General features: G+C 44.5%; 1 protein-coding gene across 5 annotated transcripts in view; it reads left to right on the forward strand.

Moving 5' to 3' along the window:
* The window catches only part of VWA8 (von Willebrand factor A domain containing 8), an 89,118-nt gene that overhangs the window by 14,828 nt on the left and 53,188 nt on the right, over nucleotides 1-21,102 (forward strand). For 4 of the 5 annotated variants that reach the window (XM_088676078.1, XM_088676080.1, XM_088676081.1 and 1 more), the window contains 11 exons: nucleotides 864-972; nucleotides 2,788-2,892; nucleotides 4,718-4,849; nucleotides 6,002-6,136; nucleotides 6,720-6,797; nucleotides 8,274-8,434; nucleotides 11,217-11,330; nucleotides 13,819-13,987; nucleotides 14,673-14,750; nucleotides 18,343-18,458; nucleotides 20,424-20,530. In XM_088676078.1, the coding sequence (XP_088532204.1) occupies nucleotides 864-972; nucleotides 2,788-2,892; nucleotides 4,718-4,849; nucleotides 6,002-6,136; nucleotides 6,720-6,797; nucleotides 8,274-8,434; nucleotides 11,217-11,330; nucleotides 13,819-13,987; nucleotides 14,673-14,750; nucleotides 18,343-18,458; nucleotides 20,424-20,530 (1,304 nt within the window). The remainder of the gene's footprint in view (nucleotides 1-863; nucleotides 973-2,787; nucleotides 2,893-4,717; nucleotides 4,850-6,001; nucleotides 6,137-6,719; nucleotides 6,798-8,273; nucleotides 8,435-11,216; nucleotides 11,331-13,818; nucleotides 13,988-14,672; nucleotides 14,751-18,342; nucleotides 18,459-20,423; nucleotides 20,531-21,102) is intronic. The other variant, XM_088676082.1, reaches the window with a different exon arrangement.

The following is a 21,102-nucleotide window of genomic DNA, read 5'->3' on the forward strand; positions in this document are numbered from 1 at the left end:
ATGCACATGTGCCTTGTGCCGAACCCAGAAATGACTCGAAAGCATCACAAAAATGTCACCAAAAGTGTTTGCAGGGTGTTTGCAGGTTTTTTCAATGGTGTATGTTGCCTGTAGTATGATCAACAATGTGAAAATGGAATATTTGGATACAATCAGAGTTTGATAAATTTGAGCACAGAATAACAGGTAACCCATTTTTTTTATTCATAACATAAACTGTCCAAGAAATTATAACAAACCCATTTTGCAAAAGCAGAATTAAAGATTGGCGATCCTGGAAATCAAAATGAGCACCTCCTGTATCACAGTAGACGCCCTTTGCATTGCAGCCCTCCTTCCACACATCTGATGGGTATCAGCTGGAAAGAAAGAGGCTTTTATAGATTGATTCACTTTTAAGAAAGCGATATTTCTCTCACAGCAGGGCAAATCATGGAAAGAATGAAAGGGTGTAATGTGAATTGACTATTGATCTTTCAGGTAAAACCCTTTATTTCACTCAACAGTTAAATCTCAGGCAATGAGACCATTGCCACCATTTGAAAATCTGATTTTGAATCCCCCCCATTATCAATTTTAAGGTGAATTAAGGCTATGTTCAGTGCCTGTATAACCAAACTAGTGAATGACGGAGCTATTTCAGAGCCATTCTTATTAAACTGGGACACAAAGCACAGTCACTCTTTGTCATCACTGCTGTTTGCTTAGGATGTTGAACCATTTGCTGTTGCAATTAGATTTAGTGAAGGAACCAGTGGGGTGAAGTTGGTAAAAAAATGAATCTTATTTTTTTCTTTTAAAAAGTGTTCTATTTAGAAGTATTGTTTGTCTCAACATTTTTTTCCTTTGGGTTTTCTTTCTAGAATTTCTAAACTTTTGTCATTTGCAACTACTTTTTGCACCCAAGAATCCTCCGCCCTGGGTCTTCCTGATTTTCCTTTGGACACCTTAGCATCTGCTGTGCAGATTCTGGTATGTCCTTGCAAATAAATAATGGATACTGAGATGGAGATTCCTTATCTGGAGCTTAGGGAAAGCGTTCAGGTATTAAGGATAAAGAAACTGCTTCTACAATGTAGCAAGGGAAAAAAAGAGAGAAAATAGCAAATTGCTGCAGTGAAGGCTTATTTTCTTTCCTAACATAGTTGTCACCTGCAATTGAAAACAGTTTTGTATTTCTACTTCTTCTTTGTTACGCTGCTACAGATGCGTGAACTACAGTATGTCGCCTAACATCTCTCTGCTCCACTGTGGGCAGCCGAGAGCTGTTAACATGAAGATCCAATTGAGGCCAGTGCGCACCTGTTGAAAAGTTAGGGTTCATTATTGTTTCACAGGATGTGTACCACTTTAAAAGTCAGGGTGCATATCCTGACCTAGTTTTTATAGCTGTGTAGCAGGTGCTGATAAGTCACTGTAATTAGCTGTGTCAGCAATTGTGAATGGTATATAATGTGCTGTATGTACCTTACTCGGTCCCCTGGTGGGTGATGATTATAGACACGGTAAGGTGTATGTTTTGTTATCAAACCTTGCAAATATCTCTTTGTGTCTCTTTAGTGATTCCATCTGTGTGGTCTACTCTGCACGCACTCTGTGGCCTGTTTCAAATGTCAAATGTCCAATAGCACCATGTCAAATCTTGGCCAATGAACCAATGTTTTTTGGATCTCGCAGTCAAGGCTCAAATTTGCACAGCAGCAATCCTGCAGAACAGAATAAAGCTCAACCAGTAAAGCCACAGATTCAAGACTGTAACTGAAAGGAATCACTTGGGTTATTATTGAACAAAGCTGCATGACACTTTGAGAGATTATGGAATTTATAGGAAATACAACCTCTTTAAGCTCCCTATTGTATTAGGTCAATCAAATTCATAGTTACTAATCCAAGGCAGGAACCCAGAAGGTCGGCGGTTCAAATCCCTGTGACGGGGTGAGCTCCCGTTGCTTGGTCCCAGCTCCTGCCAACCTAGCAGTTCGAAAGCACGTCAAAATGCAAGTAGATAAATAGGAACCGCTACAGCGGGAAGGTAAACGGCGTTTCCATGTGCTGCTCTGGTTTGCCAGAAGCGGCTTTGTCATGCTGGCCACATGACCTGGAAGCTATACGCCGGCTCCCTCGGCCAATAATGTGAGATGAGTGCGCAACCCCAGAGTCGGTCACGACTGGACCTAATGGTCAGGGGTCCCTTTACCTTTACCTTTACCTAATCCAAGGCAGAAGGTCTTCTTGTGGTCATCGGTTGCGCAAGGCTTGCAAATGGCAAGTCTTGCTGAAGCAGAGCCACAAATATTTTAAAGTTCTTTGAGAATGTGAACTAGAATATTGATAGAGCTGATCTGGTTAACAGAGTGGACTTGGGCTTCCAAATAGCTTTTGACAAGGCACTGCAGACTTCTGAGATCACTTCCCAGGCATGGACCCAGAGGAGAGTTCCTCCTGTGGATCTGGAGTTGGCTAAGTAGCAGGAAGTAGTAGTAATTCAGAGGCAACCTTTGTCCTTTTGCCTAGTAGACAGTCAAACATCTTCAGCTGGCCCTGCCTATGGCCTTGAGAAAATACTGCTTTTTTGCTTGGGTTTCTCTAATTTCAGAGCTATCTTTTTCAGGCTAGTAGAATCTAGGAACCTCGGAAAATAGAGCTTGCCAAATAACTTTTGAAGTACTGATGAATGGTACTCGCTTGCCTATTTCCCGCAAAATATTGGCATTATGTTTCTTTCAGGTTTAGCACAACAGTGTTTCTATGTTCACTTTTTCTGTGTGCCCCCCCCCACACTTCCAGAACTGCTTGCCTATGATCTCAATCCAGCATATAATCAGGTGGCTTTATCCGTATAATGTTCTTTTGGGGAGGGAAGGCAAGACGGCCGTAGAAGATGCCTTAAAGGTAAGCACTCACTGTTTCCATACAAATTATTCTGGCATAGGTAGCAGCCACACTTTTCCAGTTCTCTGGAATAAAATAATAATAATAATGGCTAAATTATTGGTTTCAAAGCAAGAGAAAGCCCTACGGGTTCAAGAACTTTCTCTTCTGCTGTTTTATGTTTCTCCAAAAGTGTCTTCTAGTTACTGTGGCTTTCTGTATTTATTTTGTGTCGTTTTGGGTGGGGACAGAGAGGACTGACAAAAACTGTAAGTGTAGGCATTCCATGAGCTGTGTTTTGTTTTCGTAGTTCTTTTTTTTAAAAAGAAATTTTTATTAAAGATTTCTTAATTTACAAAAAACGTGCATTGTCTCTTTTTTCAAGTTGTGTTTTCTACAGATCAGTTTCATCTGTTGTGAGACATTAGTGTTGCATACAGTGTTAGGTTAGGAAGAAAAGAGGGAGAGGGGAATGGTGAGTGGGGTGGGGTCAGGTGGCATTGCTTCTATTCTTCTACGCAGTGTATGTGTGGGGTTTTGTGTCAGCATCACTTGTGTGGGTTCTCTTACTATTCGCTTGCTGTAGTTCCTTGGTGGTGAGAGAGGTTGGGGTGGCTTAGAGCAGGCTTCCTCAACCTCGGCCCTCCAGATGTTTTTGGCCTACAACTCCCATGATCCCTAGCTAGCAGGACCAGTGGTCAGGGATGATGGGAATTGTAGTCTCAAAACAGCTGGAGGGCTGAGGTTGAGGAAGCCTGGCTTAGAGTGTGTTTGGTTGTCTTTGGTTGGCTGTAGTGAGATTTGCTTGTTTGTTTATGTGTGTGTGTGTGTGTGTGTGTGTGTGTGTTTTCGGATCCGGTTAGCTAGCCAGATTGATTCGTATGCTGTCGGTGGATTCTTCTTGTTGTCTTGTTGGGCTGTGTATGTTTTGTGATTCTTTTTGACATGTTGAAGTCTAATGATGATTGAATAGTAAGGATGTCTTGAGGGACGTAGTCTTCTTTGTTCTTGGTGCCCTCTAGGCTTGTTAAATATAAGTTAATTGACTGAAACAGAAGATCTGCATTGACAGTGCTCTTGCTTAAGGGGACATATACTTCTTGAAAGTAATTCCCAGTGTGTTTAATAGGCCTTGCTTCCAAGTAAATGTGCATAGGATTGTAGCCTAACTATTTTTTCAGGAAGCTTGCCATGTTTGCTACGTTCCCTTCAAACTGATGACGTTTGATTAATTTCAACATATTAAGCTAGATCTGAAATAATTGAAAAAATAATCATACATTTTGGGATCATTTTACTTTTCCTAGTTATGAGGCTTCATTTTGCTATTAAATCTGTTCTTTAACAGAAAGCAAATACTATCCCCACCTGAGTCTCTTTTTTGGGGGGGGGGGTGTCATGTCTACAGGAGGTCTGATTAAAGGAGCAGACAACTGGTCATTATGGAAGCTGTCTGATGTAATCCTCACCCTTTATGTGATTGCAGCCAATGTTGTGATCTGTCCCAGGTTTCCCAGGTTCCTTCTTTATCCCCCATGAACACTGTCACTGGCCAGGGGCAACTTCTAGACACTGGATCTCTCTGTTTGGCTGTAAGCCCCTCTGAGTTGCCCTGGGCAAGAGAAAGTGACTGACAAAATTAAATAATAATAATAATAATAATAATAATAATAATAATAATAATTGCCTATGGCTCTTGGTGACCCTGTAACATTGGTGCAAGTTCAGCATGGTGGCCAAGCCCAGACTAAGGATGCCCTGTGCAAACCAAACAAGGTGGAGGAGTTTGGGGCTGAAAATACTTTCACAAATAGAATAACCTAGACCTTCTATTCCTCTTTCTTAGCGATTTGAGCTCCAGGATTCAGAAAGACCTGTTGTACCTACAAGAGTTATAAATGTGAACAAGAGGGAGGATGGCAAGATGTTGCAGGCTGACGTGACAATTCAGATAGCCGGAGAAGCTGTGACATTTCAGGTAACTATTTAATTGTTTAACAAGTGGGAGGATAAACTTTATTGCACTGTATAGCTATGTTGCTGCCTTCCTTTCGTTTCTGGCTTTCCCAGAATTTGACATAAAAACTAAGAATATGTTGCATTCCTGTTAACTGGGATGCTGACAAACTTGCTTGGATGTCATGACAATCTAAAGCAGAAGTGAAAACTTCCAAAATCATGATTGTGGCAGTGCAGTGCCAGGTGCTTATGTATGCGTGCAAGCACATACATAAGCACATACAAGCAGGAACGCCCTTGTAGTGCTAAACCATAGTTTATTGTTTGATGATACAGCAGTCAATGAGAAAGGCTTAAGCTGAGCTATGGATGTAGCCTTACATATGGTTTGTTTGTTATTCAGGAAACAAGTTATATTAATATTATTTGACAGGGAAATGTCAGAATTCGTTTTCTGGAGTGAATTCTTGAGCAGAGAGAACTATGTGTTGTTAGCATATTACAGATATTATTATTGCACAGTTTGAAGCAAATGGGTGCATGGAAACACAGTCCTTTTAGAATGAAGCATGGTCCAGACTCATGAATATTATTCAAAATTTTACTTGCAGAACGTTGTGCATATCCAGCACAGGCACAGCATCTTCTTAGAAATAAAATAAGCTTGTAATGAGAGCTGACAAACATAGCTCTCTCTCTCTCTCTCTCTCTCTCTCTCTCTCTCTCTCTCTCTCTCTCTCTCTCTCTCTCTCTCTCTCACACACACACACACACACACACACACACACAGGGAGAGGGGGGGGGGGTGCATTGCCTACATTCCATCCCCCATTTTCCCTGGAGCTGTTTTCTCTCCCTTCAGGAGAGTCTTTTACACATCTTTACTCCATAGAGTCCGAAAGAACAAAAGATTCCAGCCACCACCCTTCAAAGATGGTGAATTTGCAACTCAGTACCTTAATCACCTGATCTAAAGTTACTCACTCATATGTTCACTACTAGAGAACTACGGTTAATTATCAATTCAGCTAGAACTCAGATACCCTTTCTTGGCTTTAATATAGCCCCATGGAAAAACCCCATGTTAAACCTTTTCACCAATACACAGGCATTCACCATTTCTGTGTGAATTAAACCAATTATACTTAACATAGTGCTATCTGTCTTTTAGGTTCCTGCTGGGACTAGGCCACTAAACCTGCATTCTGGGACAGACCATTTCGTTAAGACTCCCAGCCATGAACAGCAATTGGCAGAAATGATATTGTCCCACATGGTTAAAGATATCTGTTTGATTGGAGAAAAAGTAAGTATACCTGAAGGAGCGTCTCCACCCCCATCGTTCTGCCCGGACACTGAGGTCCAGTGCTGAGGGCCTTCTGGCTGTTCCCTCACTGTGAGAAGCCAAGTTACAGGGAACCAGGCAGAGGGCCTTCTCGGTAGTGGCACCTGCCCTGTGGAACGCCCTCCCACCAGATGTCAAAGAGAAAAGCAACTACCGTACCAGACTTTTAGAAGACATCTGAAGGCAGCCCTGTTTAGGGAAGCTTTTAATGTTTAATAGATTATTGTATTTTAATATTCTGTTGGAAGCCGCCCAGAGTGGCTGGGGAAACCCAGCCAGATGGGCGGGGTATAAATAATAAATTATTGTTGTTGTTGTTAAGTGCCATAATGTGTATTAAGTGCCATTAAGTGTACATAGCGCTAAATTTAATGCAGTATTGTGATAGACACAAACTTATACCAGTTGGTGGGGGTGGGGGAACTGCCCATACTAATTTATCACAAACTGATTTCTATTATGCGCCTCACCTGGAAGGAATTGTTACCTGCTTAGGTTGAATGTACAGCTGCTTCAATCAGCTTGTTCTCCTTTTTCCCTCCAGGGTTGTGGCAAAACAGTTCTTGCTAAGGAATTTGCAGCTACATTGGGGTATAACATAGAACCCATCATGCTATATCAGGTAAGTTTATTGATACCCCAACCCTTGGCCTCCTAGGCTTGTCACACACTGGCCAGTGGGTTGCATTTGGATCTCTTACAGTGTCGCTCATCTCTTACAGTGTTACCCTATTCCTTACTAAGGGGGTTGGACCAGGTTATACCATTTCAGATGCCATGCAGTTGAAGTCCTTGCCCTGAGAAAATGGATGCATGGGGGAAGAATTGTAGTCTATTTTCTCTGGTTCCTGTGTTGCAGGGGTGTTAATTTTTATATAGAAGAGCAATGTGAGATCTCACCTGCAGTCTGAGGTGGTATAGCCTAGGCACCACAGTGAAAAGTAGGCCATTGATTCTGTGATCTGTTGGAAACTGTAGCTGATTTCATTTTAAAAATAAATCTGCATGTTTCTAGTTTAGGTTGTGTGAGGGACAGGAGCTATAGACTACCCCCTCCCATCTTGACAACCAGTTCCTCCCCGAGCACAAGCGGGAGTGGGGAAGGAGATGAGTCTAGCGGGGAAGCAGGAAGTAGAGGGCAAGGCTCTGACAGGGTCACAGAGCCTCTGCACCGCTTAGGACAGGAAGAAAGGGAGAGGGAAAAGGGGAGGCAGGAAAACACGGCTAGAAGACCCCTCCCTCCAGTTCCGGAGATGCGCAAGAAGAAACGGGGACGGAGATTGGGGATTCCCAGACTACTTTGTTTGAAAAAGACGCGGGAATCACCATTCCGGGGTACTGACCCAGACTGAGAACATGTACGTTGTACAGCTTCTGCACTGTAAATAGTCTGCACAGAATAAAAGCATGAGAAGGCAACGTGTCTGAGAGTCGTTACTCTAGAGTAGCCGCCAGCGATCCTGTGACAGGTTGCTTTTATGTTTACTTTAAAACAACAAATTTGGGTTTGTGTTAAGGTGGTCTGGTGCAGCCTACATGACTTGGCACCATTTTTTCACCAGAAGCATTTAATATCTAGATGAAGAGATATATGCTTTTTGGATGGCATCTGGATCGGGAGAGGCTATGGGAGCCCTGGACCTGAATAAGGGAAAATAAGATGACAAAATAACAATATTGCACATTGATGTTGCTTAGAAACCAGTTTTTTCTTTTCTACTGCTCTGTTCTTGGTATTGCCAATTGAAGACAATCGGTTGATGCCTAGGTAGCAGTGGCAACTAAGTAAGGATGACGGATTACAGAAATCTGCACCAGGACTAAAAGAGTATTTTGCCTTAATTGGCAACATCCTTTCATTTGCGGCAATGCTTGTTGCCTGTTCTGGAGACAAAGGTGTAGCATGCTTATCTGTGTATTGCACATTATATATGTGTGCCTGTGTGCATACATGTGCATAAATCCATGGCTAAAACGATCATGATTCCTTTTTTTATGTGTTGATTAAAGCAAAATATTACACTGTCAGCAAAATAAATGCCTTGTATTATTGAGACTCACACTAATAGTAGTTTGCTGCCGCTGTTGTTACTCATAGGATATGACAGCCCGAGATCTGCTGCAGCAAAGGTACACTCTCCCTAATGGGGACACTTCCTGGAGACCATCTGCACTTATAACAGCTGCCCTGGAGGGGAAGCTTGTTATTCTGGATGGGATTCACCGTGTCAACGCAGGCACCCTCGCTGTTCTGCAAAGGTCAGTGTGACAATCCTAGAGGAATAGATCTGTGGGGCATTAATGAAGGATGCGACGACCGAGGCTTTAAGAAGGACAGGTCCACACTCACCAGGGGCTTCTGCAGGAGTGTTTCCAGGCGATTCTGACAGTGCTTGTGAAGAGTCACCAATTTGGCGAACCGGTCATGAATTGTGGAGTCCAGGTGATATTTTTTGAAGCCAACAGAGGTGTGCAAGTTGTAGCAGCCCCACAGAGAGCCCCCTAGTTCATGGAAATGTTGTTTCTGCATGAGCCCAGCCTGCTTGCAATCCCACATGCTTCCAAGGCATGAGAGGAGCTGCCAGCAAGTGCGAAATGGCCATAAAAAGTCAGTTCACTTAAAAGACTATAAATAAATAGGTTGACAAAAAAGGACCGAGGAGCACAGCAGATGTCATGTCCGCCACTTAGGTTGGCCTTACATGGCTGATTTGAAAAGCAGTTCTGAAGAAGGGTGATCTTGATGCAGAATGTGGAGGGAGGGGGCTTTAACTGTTGCCCTGCCATAGCCCTTTTAAATGGCACTACAGGTGGGGCATAGGATTTAAGCACCTCCCTCCACACAATTGTCTTTCCTGTGCATATGCTACATGCGCACATGAGGAATATGAAAACACAGGAAGATTGTGCTTCAGAATTAGGGACGCGGGTGTTGCTGTGGTTTACACCACTGAGCCTCTTGGGCTTGCCAATCAGAAGGTTGGCGGTTCGAACCCGGCGATGGGGTGAGCTCCCGTTGCTCGGTCCCAGCTCCTGCAGTTCGAAAGCACGTCAAAGTGCAAGTAGATAAATAAGTACCGCTGCAGTGGGAAGGTAAACGGCGTTTCCGTGTGCTGCTCTGGTTTCGCCAGAAGCGGCTTAGTCATGCTGGCCACATGACCCGGAAGCTGTACGTCGGCTCCCTCGGCCAGTAAAGCAAGATGGGTGCCGCAACCCCAGAGTCGTCCGTGACTAGACTTAACAGACAGGGGTCCCTTTACCTTTACCTCCACACAATGGACCTAATCTAGCTCTACTAATCCTACCATGACTGATATTTTTTTCCTTTTTAAAACTGCCACACAAGACCAAACCACGTGACAGGTGTCACTTCCATTTTGGTCCTGAGTGATCCTTGGGTTGCTTAAGTTGTTAAAAATGATGGAAAGTGTAGGGCTAAGTGTATGGTTTTATATATGATGCTCACATTGAATGGAAATATATGAATTACATGTAGGAATATTCCACACTGTAGCATTTAATTAAGATAAAGGCTGAATCTAGAAACCAGACTGAGCACATACAAAGTGACTTCCACTAGTTGTGGCTGTCCTGGCACATGTTTCCCTATGGTTATCCTGCAGCACAGTCTTCCTGTGTTTTCATATTCTTCATGTGGGCATGTGGCGTATACACAGGAAAGACATCTTCCATGTAAAGTCTAAAGTGGCCCTCGGCCAGGCATCCCCAAACTTCGGCCCTCCAGATGTTTTGGACTACAGTTCCCATCTTCCCCAACCACTGGTCCTGTTAAGTAGGGATCATGGGAGTTGTAGGCCAAAACATCTGGAGGGCCGCAGTTTGGGGATGCCTGGCCTAGGCCATAGCATTAATTCTTTCAGTATGAAATGGTTGTTTCATAACTGGAGCTGTAGTCTTCTGAATTTGCTGTTGGTTTCTAACTGCCCCTCTAGATGTCATCATTATAAATTGTTTCATTAGGGATTGAAATGAGATTTATCTGTGATGGTGATAATAAAGTGTGAAAATGTTCGGTGTGTACATTTCTGGTTTAGTTAACACCACTGATTCTGTGAACTTGCCTTCAGTTATATGTTAATATTGCTATGCTTTCCTCTAAATCACATTTTGAATTTGTACTGGTTATGTTGTTGTTAACACCTTGGAATTTGGGGGGGAACAGGAAGTTGTGTTGTGGGTAGGATATTTTTAGCCCTTATTTTCCCCTGGAGTGCTTGCTCCGGATTTTCAAAGTGCTTTTCCTGTATGGAAGCTTTAAAGAGCGATTTGAGGTTGCCTTTTGAAAGAGAAACCCTTGGGCAATGGGTGCATGTGCAGATTCGATGCCTGGACATCTCTGTGTCCTAGCCCATATATTTAATTTTGTTCATTTAAAACGTATTGTTATACAGTCATACCTTGGTTTAAGTACGCTTCGGTTTGAGTACTTTCTGTTTAAGTACTCCGCGGACCCATCTGGAATGGATTAATCCATTTTCCATTACTTTCAATGGGAAAGTTCACTTCAGGTTAAGTACGCTTCAGTTTAAGTACTCCACGGACCGTCTGGAATGGATTAATCCACTTTCAATTACTTTCAATGGGAAAGTTCGCTTCAGGTTAAGTACAGACTTCCGGAACCAATTGTGTACTTAAACCGAGGTACCACTGTACTGTTCAATACTACATTCTTTCAAAAGATAGGAGAGCAAGATAATTAGTGACATTATACTTCATGCATAATTTAAAAAGCAAGTGTTAATTCCTTGTCCTAGTTGGATGTTCCCTGATTCTTCTTTAATTCTGATTCTAAATTACATCCTTCAGAAAATGTGTTCAGGTTGGAAGATGGCCCTCACCTCATTCATGTTTGCCTGTAGGTTTGTTTTATGTGTGGCTATTTCAGCACATGAAGGAATTGCTATGATGGTCAGTGGCAGGAAGGGCAAGCATGAAGTGTTTCTCTAATTAACAAGTACTGATTATTAGAACAGAACCTCTAACCTGCTTACTGCCCCCTTTTTTGTAAAATCCTGTGCAGGTTGATTCATGACAGAGACATTACTCTGTATGATGGCACTAGGTTGCTCAGGAATGAGAGATATCAGAAGTTGAAAGAAGATCTACAGCTCTCTGATGAGGAACTACAACAAAGGTAGCCTGCTGGGTGGTGGTGGTGATGATTAATGTTTGTTTGCCACCCATCTGACTGTGTTGCCCCAGCCACTCTGGTTGGCTTCCAACAAATTAAAGCATCAGACGCAGTAAAACATCAAACATGATCAAACTTCCCTATATAGGGCTGCTTTCAGATGTCCTCTAAAAGTCAGATACAGTGGTACCTTGACTTACGAACGACTTGACAACCGAATTTTTCGACTTACGGATGGGGGTAATGGCCGCGCGCTTACGAATGTCTCAACATCCAAAAAAAAAAAACCACGGCGGTTTTAGATAGGGATTTTTCAACTTACGAATTTTTAGATAGGGTTGCTTCAGCTTACGGATTTTTCCATTTTCAATGCATTCCTATGGGAAATCGCGTTTCTAATGGCGTTTTTCGACTTACAAATTTTTCGACTTACGAAGGTGCCTTCGGAACGGATTAAATTCGTAAGTCGAGGCACCACTGTAGTTGTTTATTTCCTTGACATCTGATGGGAAGGCGTTCCACAGGGCAGACGCCACTGCCAAGAAGGCCCCCTGCCTGGTTCCCTGTAACTTCGTTTCCCACAGGGAGGAAACCGCCAGAAGAGCCTCGGAGCTGGACCTCAGTGTCTGGGCTGAGCAATGGGAGTGGAGAGGCTCCTTCAGGTATTCAGGGCTGAAGCCATTTAGGGCTTTAAAGGTCAGCACCAACACTTTGAATTGTGCTTGGAAACGTACTGGGAGCCTATGTAGATCTTTTAGGCCTAGTGTTATATGGCCCTGGTGGCCACTCCCAGTCACCAGTCTGGCAGCCGCATTCTGGGTTAATTGTAGTTTCTGAGTCACCTTCAAATGTAGTCTCACATGTATTGCAGTAGTCCAAGTGGGAAATAACTAGGGCATGTACCAGGGCAAGACAGAGCACAGGCAAGGAGGGTCTTGGCCGTTGTGCCAGGTGGAGCTGATAGACAGCTGCCCTGGACACAATCCGTTTAACCAGTTTATTACGGTCATAGACCAGCAATGTGCCCTGGACGCAGAAGTGACCTGTGCCTCCATGGACAGCTGTGAGTCCAAAATGACTCCCAGGCTGCACACCTGGTCCTTCAGGGGCACAGTTACCCCATTCAGGACCAGGGAATCCCCCACACCTGCCCACCCCCTGTCTCCTAGAACCAGTTCTTGTTGGGATTCAACCTCAAGCTGTTGACTGCCACACCCCCCACAACCATGAACACCCAGCCCAAGCCCTGTGATGATACCTCCCAGCAGTTTCATATGTTAAAAAGCACGGGGGGGGGGAGGACGGAGCCCTGAGGCACCCCACAAGTGAGACCCCCCCCACTACTTTCTGGACACTGCCCAGGAGGAAGGAGCCGGGACCACTGCATGGTTCATAGAATGCTCTGGGGCCACAACAACCACAATAGCTTGTTTAAAATCCTGGGTATTTTCCTTCTTATAACCCTCCTCGCCCTTTTTAATATTAACATCCAGAATGTGTGTTTGTAGCATATTTGCAGTGCACCAGGAGCCATGGACTTGCTGTGATCTGTAGCTAACTGGCAATGACTCAGAGGAGCCTCATGAAGGTGATGAGGCTGCATATCGCTGACACTTTGCCCCAGTGGCTCACAGATATTTTACCACGGGAGTCTTTTTTCTTTTTGAAAGCCGCTTGCCCTGTTAGTGCAATGCAGCCTGTAAGGGAACTGACTGCCAGAGTCTCCCTGCATTTCCTGACACAAGTCATCACACAGAGGGATTGGAATGAGTTTCAGAAATGAGCATGTTAGCCTGTTTACTAGTGAAAATAGAAGTGTATAAAATAGAAATGTGAAGACAGCTGCCCTACTGTATCTCAAAAGTAGTTATTTCTGTAATCAGCATGGTTGCTTTTCTTCGACATTTGCTACATTTTGACAATTGCATATTCATTATTCCCATTTCACATTATTTATTTCAGATGCTTTGTTGTTTGTGTTTTATCAGTCGGGGATTAGCTTTGAGGCTTAGGACTTTAAGCTAAAAATAACCGATGTCACCATCAGCGTTTTGATCTGAGTGTTTTCAGCAGGCAGTTCTCAGCTTAGTCTTTGAAATACAAGATTATTATTATTTTGTAACCGCCACTTTCCAAGCAGTGATGTCTAACACAGTGTTTCCCAACCAGTGTGCCTCCAGATGTTTTGGGACTACAACTCCCATCATTCCTGACCACTGGTCTTGCTAGCTAGGGATGATGGGAGTTGTAGTCCCAAAACATCTGGAGGCACACTGGTTGGGAAACACTGGTCTAACGTACCATTCTTGTTCAGAATGCTGCCATACTGTGTTGGTCCGACAAAGTGAAAAACAGAATAATGTCGGCATTGCCGCCTCTCAGACCATGCAATGAGTGGGAATGCGAAAGTGAAACGAGCTTTTGAGCTGCATTCAGGTGTTCTTCAGGCCTGGGCAAGATGTCACATCTAAAACTCACCATTTTTCCGCAGGTCCATTTTCCCCATTCAGCCTTCCTTTAGGATAATCGCCTTAGCAGAGCCACCTGTCATAGGAAGCTCCACGCAGCAATGGCTGGGCCCAGAGCTCTTGACGCTTTTCCTTTTCCATGACATAAAGCCTCTGAACAAGAGTGAAGAAATTAAAGTTATTAAAGGGGTGGTAAGTATTTGCAAAACTTTGCCTTGCTGCTTGGCTTTGGGTAGCCATTCAAGGAGTCCCACCTGTGCCCCCCCTTCTGTTCTCAGCTTTTTGCATAGCTGCCAAGTTTCCCCTTTTCTCGCGAGGAAGCCTATTCAGCATAAGGGAATTTCCCTTAAAAAAAGGGAGAACTTGGCAGCTATGTTTTTGGGAAGCAGGAGGTGTGCGAGGTGCTGCACAAACGGTGTTTTTTGAGTTCTGGCCCTCTCATTTATACTGCGAAAATGAATAGATCATATATAAACAGAAATACATGCATGGTGTGTATGTGTATTACATGTATACAAGAGGGATCGGCAACAAACTTTTGCAGCGTGGTGTGCTGCTGTCCGAGCCCTGTCTCTTTCCAGATTACTCTCTTCTACTTGCATGGCCTCTTTCCCCATTTTTGGTTCCCCTTTCATGAAACAGACATTCCATGTTCCGTGGCTACTGAGCAGCGTTTGTCCTCAGTGATCTGGGTTTTTTTGGGGGGGTCTTTCCTCCTAAGTTTTTACCCCCCCCCAAGTTATAGTTCTGTAAACTGGGTGTTTCCAAGGCTGCTGGTGCTTCTCTGTGGATTATGCCATTTTTGCAATGTAAGCACTCAGATAATGAATGAATTATACAGCGCTAGCCATATTTTATATTTATTTATTTTTTTCAGGTTCCAAATGTTCCTAGTGCTGCAGTGGAGCAGCTGTTGAAATTAGCACACAAACTTCGCGAGACAAATGATCCCACTGTGAGTCCAACCATTCGAATTTCAGTTGTTCAGTTTTGCTTTCCTTCTTCTTTACCACGTCCTGTGTTTGACTAGAATAACAGCACTGCTGAAAGGCCATCAGCAGATGCCCCACTTGCCAGCCTAGCAGCTGCATGCAGCACTAGCTGCAGCCTTCAGACTGTCTTCAAGGAGAGTCCCATGTTGCAGTAGTTCTGGTGGGAGGTCACTAGAGAATGGACAACTGAGGGTCTTCTGCTCCAGGAACAACTGTAGCTGACAAACTGACCTAAGCTGGGCATAAACACCCAGTTCATTCAAGGGGGAAGTGCAGTCCTTCCCAGAATAGGTCATTCACCTAATTCCTGTTCCCCGCACCTCTCTCTTACCAATAAACAGCCTCAGTTTATTGCGCTCATTCAGCCCATCACTGCCTCCCAACACCAGTCCAACACCTTCATAGCCTCTCCTAATTCAGATGGAATGGAGAGATAGAGGACTCTGTGACCTAGGTTTGCAGGTGACCGCTCCCAACGGTTTCAGATGGATGTTGAATTGCATAAGGGAGGGAATGGTCCCTTGACGGACCCTACAACTCAAAGCCATGGGACTGAGCCACAGTCTTCGAGGACCCCTTTCTGGTGGTGATCCTTTGGGTAGGAGGAGTGCCTCCCCTGAGTAGTGCCTTTGAGAGACTCAGGAGAGAATCCACAGGGTTGGTGTTGAAACTAGGCCCGAAACCTGGCTGAATGAGTGCAGATCATCTGCTTTCTCCAGGCATGCCAAGAGCTGGCGTTCCACATCCCTCTTGACCATCTTTTCCAGAAAGGGGAAGTTTTCTATAATCTTGATCCAGGAGGGACCTCTTCAGGAGGCTCCACCACTGCCACTTTATGGAGTGGGCATCATCAACTCCCTAGACCCAGCCAACCAATCCCCCTCCTGGATTTTACCAGCCCTAATGGGTTGGAGAGGGCACACAGTCTGCCTCACTGTTGCAAGTGTCCTGTAGACCAGTGTTTCTCAACCAGTGTGCCTCCAGATGTTTTGGGACTACAACTCCCATCATCCCTAGCTAGCAAGACCAGTGGTCAGGAATGATGGGAGTTGTAGTCCCCAAACATCTGTAGGCACACTGGTTGGGAAACACTGCTGTAGACATCCTGACGCTAGAACGACTTAAGCAGATGTCACAGGCTGCAACGCTGCTCCAAAGATCTCCAATGGGCCTCCACTAATGGTGGTATCAAGTCAGGCATGGATCTGAATGATTTTTCACTTCGCACCCTTTGTGCCTCAACAGGAGTCTGTTGAGTGGCCTGTTAATGATACGGCTCTGGTCTGGACCAGTCAATTTGCCACTCCAAACACCCCTACTGGGCAGTTCTCAAGAAGCCATAGTGTCTGAGAGGTTGATCTCTTTGCTGCCATCACTGACCTATGACCTGCGTATTTGTACCTATATTCAATCAGATTCCCACTGCGCTCTAGCCATTATCCAGCACCCTTCATCACCCAGAATTCCTCAGAAAACAAAGGAGCCCATTGGACTGCCCTCGGTCACAGAGGGCACTTAGAAGCTCATTGATGACCATCTGCATTTTGCCATTCCCAGTGAAACTAGGACCTAGAACAGGCATCCCCAAACTGCAGCCCTCCAGATGTTTTGGCCTACAACTCCCATGATCCCTAGCTAACAGGACCAGTGGTCGGGGAAGATGGGAATTGTAGTCCAAAACATCTGGAGGGCCGAAGTTTGGGGATGCCTGACCTAGAAGATCCCCCAGAGCATTCACAAATTGTATTATTTGACTACCATTCATTCTATGTCTGCATTTAAGAGGAAATAATTGCACATTACGTGTCTTGGATTCAATGTATTATTCATTAAATGCCTAATTAGCACCCAAATCTGCTATATCTAAAAAGAAAATCTATGTGGCCCTTCACATAGATACAGATTTCTGACATACAGTGAGTCTGAAAAGTGGGGCCTCTCAACAGGGATAACGTTTTGAAATTTCAAAATGTCCAGAGGCCTGCACGTCAGGAGTGAGTCACAGTTCGGACCGAGGGGAGATTCCTACAGATGAATAGTGACAGGACATCTGCAGAAAGATATAAATAGCCCTCTTGTGCTGCGAGTTGAAATGTATGCCTTAGGTATACAACCCTTGATGGCTCATGCAGGGTCAGGGAGAGAATATAGCTGCTCAACCCCCCCCCCCCCGGGTTCCAGATGCATGTTTACCCTTCTGTAAGGCGATAATGACGGGGCATGAACTTGGTTGCTAACCTGTTCAATACACAAATTACTCTTGCTTTTAAACATGACCTATATCTTGAACTTTGAATGTCCCTGCCAGATGTTACATTTTCCAGAGTCTCTTTCTGTTCCATTTAGAAAATGCTCATATAAATAGTTGTAATTTGCTTGCATCTTGGCCATTGGAGGAAAAGCAAAGTTTGCTGAGAACAAATGGATGTGAATTTGTGAGCAGTTCTGCTTTACAGTGTTAACTTATATATATATATTTAAAAAGATTTGTTGTTGTTGTTTAGTCGTTTAGTCGTGTCCGACTCTTCGTGACCCCATGGACCATAGCACGCCAGGCACTCCTGTCTTCCACTGCCTCCAGCAGTTTGGTCAAACTCATGTTCGTAGCTTCAAGAACACTGTCCAACCATCTCGTCCTCTGTCGTCCCCTTCTCCTTGTGCCCTTCATCTTTCCCAACATCAGAGTCTTTTCCAGGGAGTCTTCTCTTCTCATGAGGTGGCCAAAGTCTTGGAGCCTCAGCTTCAGGATCTGTCCTTCCAGTGAGCACTCAGGGCTGATTTCCTTCAGAATTGAGAGGTTTGATCTTCTTGCAGTCCATGGGACTCTCAAGAGTCTCCTCCAGCACCATAATTCAAAAGCATCAATTCTTCGGCGATCAACCTTCTTTATGGTCCGGCTCTCACTTCCATACATCACTACTGGAAAAACCATAGCTTTAACTATACGGACCTTTGTAGATAACTAGTGCAAATTTGCCCTTTGAGGAGAGTGAGAGCCAACTGTATAAATGGATTCAGTGTCTCTTCTTAGCCACAAATATATCCCAAACACTATGGCTTTGGAAAGCGCTACAAATGGTATTGCTCCGTTGGTGCAGGTATTTGAGAGAGAAGCTGCAATATGTTTGCTGCTATCTTCTTACTGGTTCCCATTGTGCTATACTCACTGTGTAACATCGGGAGTTTGGTGGATTGTTCTTATAGTTTATCATGCTGGCAGAACCCCAGGGATCTCTTAACCACAGTCAAGGACTCAGAAGCAGGCTAGGGGATTGTGTACTTGCTCTTTACCAGGCCACCCCACTCACTTCACTTGATGGGATTGACATTGGTAGAGCATTGAACTGATACTGTTAAGGCCAACCAGAGTTTGCTAATCAGCTTCAAACTCCGATTTCAAATTCCATTTAAGAGGGAATTCTGGTTAACCATATCTAATGTTAGTGCTGATGTAATACTCAAGTCTTGATGCTTAAACTTCCTCAGTTGAGACCTAGTAATTGACATCACAATGAATTTATGGTATTTGAATAAAATTAATTTTACTTTGGCTAGGCTCAGTCATTGGCATCATCCTTGTCTACACGGCAGCTGTTGAGAATTTGTCGGCGTCTGTCTCAGTACCCAGATGAAAGACTCTATGATGCTGTCAATAAAGCTTGTCTTTCCAGGTATATTTTTGTCTTCTCACAGTTGTGAATTATTATTATTATTGTGTTTAGTTTAACAACACAAATACATTATTTATTAACAATCTGAAATTTGCAGATAATTGCTTTTGATCTTTTTGTTTAACTGAATTCCACTTATGATGATAAAAGGGCGAAGACAGAATTATTTGTTTGTTTATTAACTGTATATCCCATGCTTCCTTCTCAAAGGAGTCCAAGGCAGCAAACACAAAAGCGAGAAAACAATACAATTAAAAATAAAATAAAAGCACATTTAAAACATTTGAAAGCATCTAAGAATGTGTTACTTGGGACCCAGGTGGTGGTGTGGGTTAAACCACAGAGCCTAGGGCTTGCTGATCAGAAGGTCGGGGTTCGAATCCCTGCGACGAGGTGAGCTCCCATTGCTCAGTCCCAGCTCCTGCCAACCTAGCAGTTCGAAAGCACGTCAAAAGTGCAAGTAGATAAATAGGTACCGCTACAGCGGGGAGGTAAACGGCGTTTCCGTGTGCTGCTCTGGTTTGCCAGAAGCGGCTTTGTCATGCTGGCCACATGACCTGGAAGCTATACGCTGGCTCCCTCGGCCAGTAACGCGAGCTGAGCGCCGCAACCCCAGAGTCGGTCACGACTGGACCTAATGGTCAGGGGTCCCTTTACCTTTAAGAATGTGTTATAACATTGAAAACATCTAAAAACAAGTAATACAATCAGATAATCTCACAGCTAATAATGTCAGGGTTGCCAGAAAGAGTAGCTGAATAGTAGACCTGGGTGTGGAGAGGGCAGCTGAGTGGGACCCAGCGAGGGGCAGCCTGAGCAAGGACCACCCACCTTGTGCCTGCCCATAGAAAGCAAGTTTCCAGGAAATCTTCTCTTAGTGGGTGAGCTGAGAGGTTGTTTGGGCCCTGGTGACTGAGAGGGAAGGTGCGCCAGAAGGAAATTGAATTGAGATTGATTTAGATATTAGTAACTTTGTTTCTATAGGTAATGTGTGCTTTTGTAATATTTTGTTCAATCTCTCTGCTGTTGGTTCTTTTACGTACACTGCTTGGAGATGTTTTTAGTAATTAAGTGGTATAGAAATTAAATAATAGAATCAGTCGGTGAGCAAAGGTTCAGTCCGTCTCACTTTGGCTGGGCACACCTGCTCCCTTGCAGGGAACATTTCTGAGAAGCAGACCCCAACTGGGTTGAACCCCGCCCTCCTGCCCATCAGCTGATGCCACCCAGTGATGTCACCTGATGGGCAGGAGGGTGGGGCTTGGGGGGAAATTGCCTCACAGGCCAAGATCAGTCTGTGCACTGGAGGTTCTCTCCCTGTGCTCTACGGCCCCCGAGTAAATAGGTTTGTGACCTCATGAAGAGAGAAGCTTTGTCTTGTCTACTCGTGTTTTAAACAACTAATGTATGCATTATAATATGGGTGCATTTCGCTGCAATAAGGATTACAGCAATGAAAAGAAATCTGAGAGTTTGCTCTCCTCCCATGACATAGTGTCTAAGATCCATGCTCAAAAACAAACACATTTCAGTGGCAGGGCCGGGTCTAAGGCAAGGCTGGGTGGCGCAAGGCGCCAGGGCGCGCTGCGCCCGCCAGACAGCCGCGCTGGGAAACGGGGCCTGGGGGGGGGGCGCCGGAGGGATCTTCAGTGTTCAGTGGACACGTCTGAATTGGCAGGCAAATTCTGTATGTGGATGTTATTCTAGGACCACAATGCACTATGGCAGGCATGTCAAACCTGCGGCCCTCCAGATGTTTTGGCCTACAACTCCCATGATCCCTAGCTAGCAGGACCAGTGGTTGGGGAAGATGGGAATTGTAGTCCAAAACATCTGGAGGGCCGCAGGTTTGACATGCCTGCACTATGGTCTTGTCTCCCGTATTGGAGAATTGCAAATACAGTACCGTTGATTATGCCCCCCCCCCCCCGGAAAATAAACTTTCTGCCATTTCTGTCTCATTAGGTTTTTACCCAACCTTGCTAAATCTGCTTTACATAAAAATCTGCTGGACTCTGGAATTGAAGCAAGCCCCATTGAAACTCTGGAAATGGAGGGGAAAGGCTATAGCTGTAAGCTGCGATCATCTCTCTCTCCCCCCCTCTTTCCCTCTCTCCCTCCCTCCCTCCCCCTCTCTCCACCCTTCCCCCTCCCTCCCTTTCTCCCTCTCTCTCTCCCCCACTCCCTCTCCCCCCCCCCGCTTCTTCTGTTAAAGTGAACTTCAGGATAAACAGGTCATGATTTGGTGTTTCAATCCCACTACCTCATAGAATGCCATTTGCGTACTTGTACCCTTGTACTCTGAGGGTTTGCAGCCATTTCTCTAAGCAAAGGGAAACGCAAAAGTTAAGTATTCAAGTGCAGTCAGGCCAACCAGAATAGTGGCAAAGCACAGTGAACAGCTCACTGCTGAGAGCAGGCCTCCAATTCAGATCTCTAAACTCCTCAAATGCACACATCAGAACCACTTTTTTCTTCTCAGAACCACATTTCCTTCCCTCACCCCCCCCCAAAAAAACGTATTGGCCAGTGAGCCATTGCACGGGGCTGCATCTTCCCCGATTCCCTAAAATGTGGCTTCTTCTCCTTTCTGCTACCTGAAAGATCTAAAAGTAGTAAAAAGCATGTAAGACAAGTCATGGCA

This window comes from Zootoca vivipara, chromosome 8, assembly GCF_965207765.1.
Source record: "Zootoca vivipara chromosome 8, rZooViv2.hap1.1, whole genome shotgun sequence".
Taxonomy (NCBI): Eukaryota; Metazoa; Chordata; class Lepidosauria; order Squamata; family Lacertidae; genus Zootoca; species Zootoca vivipara.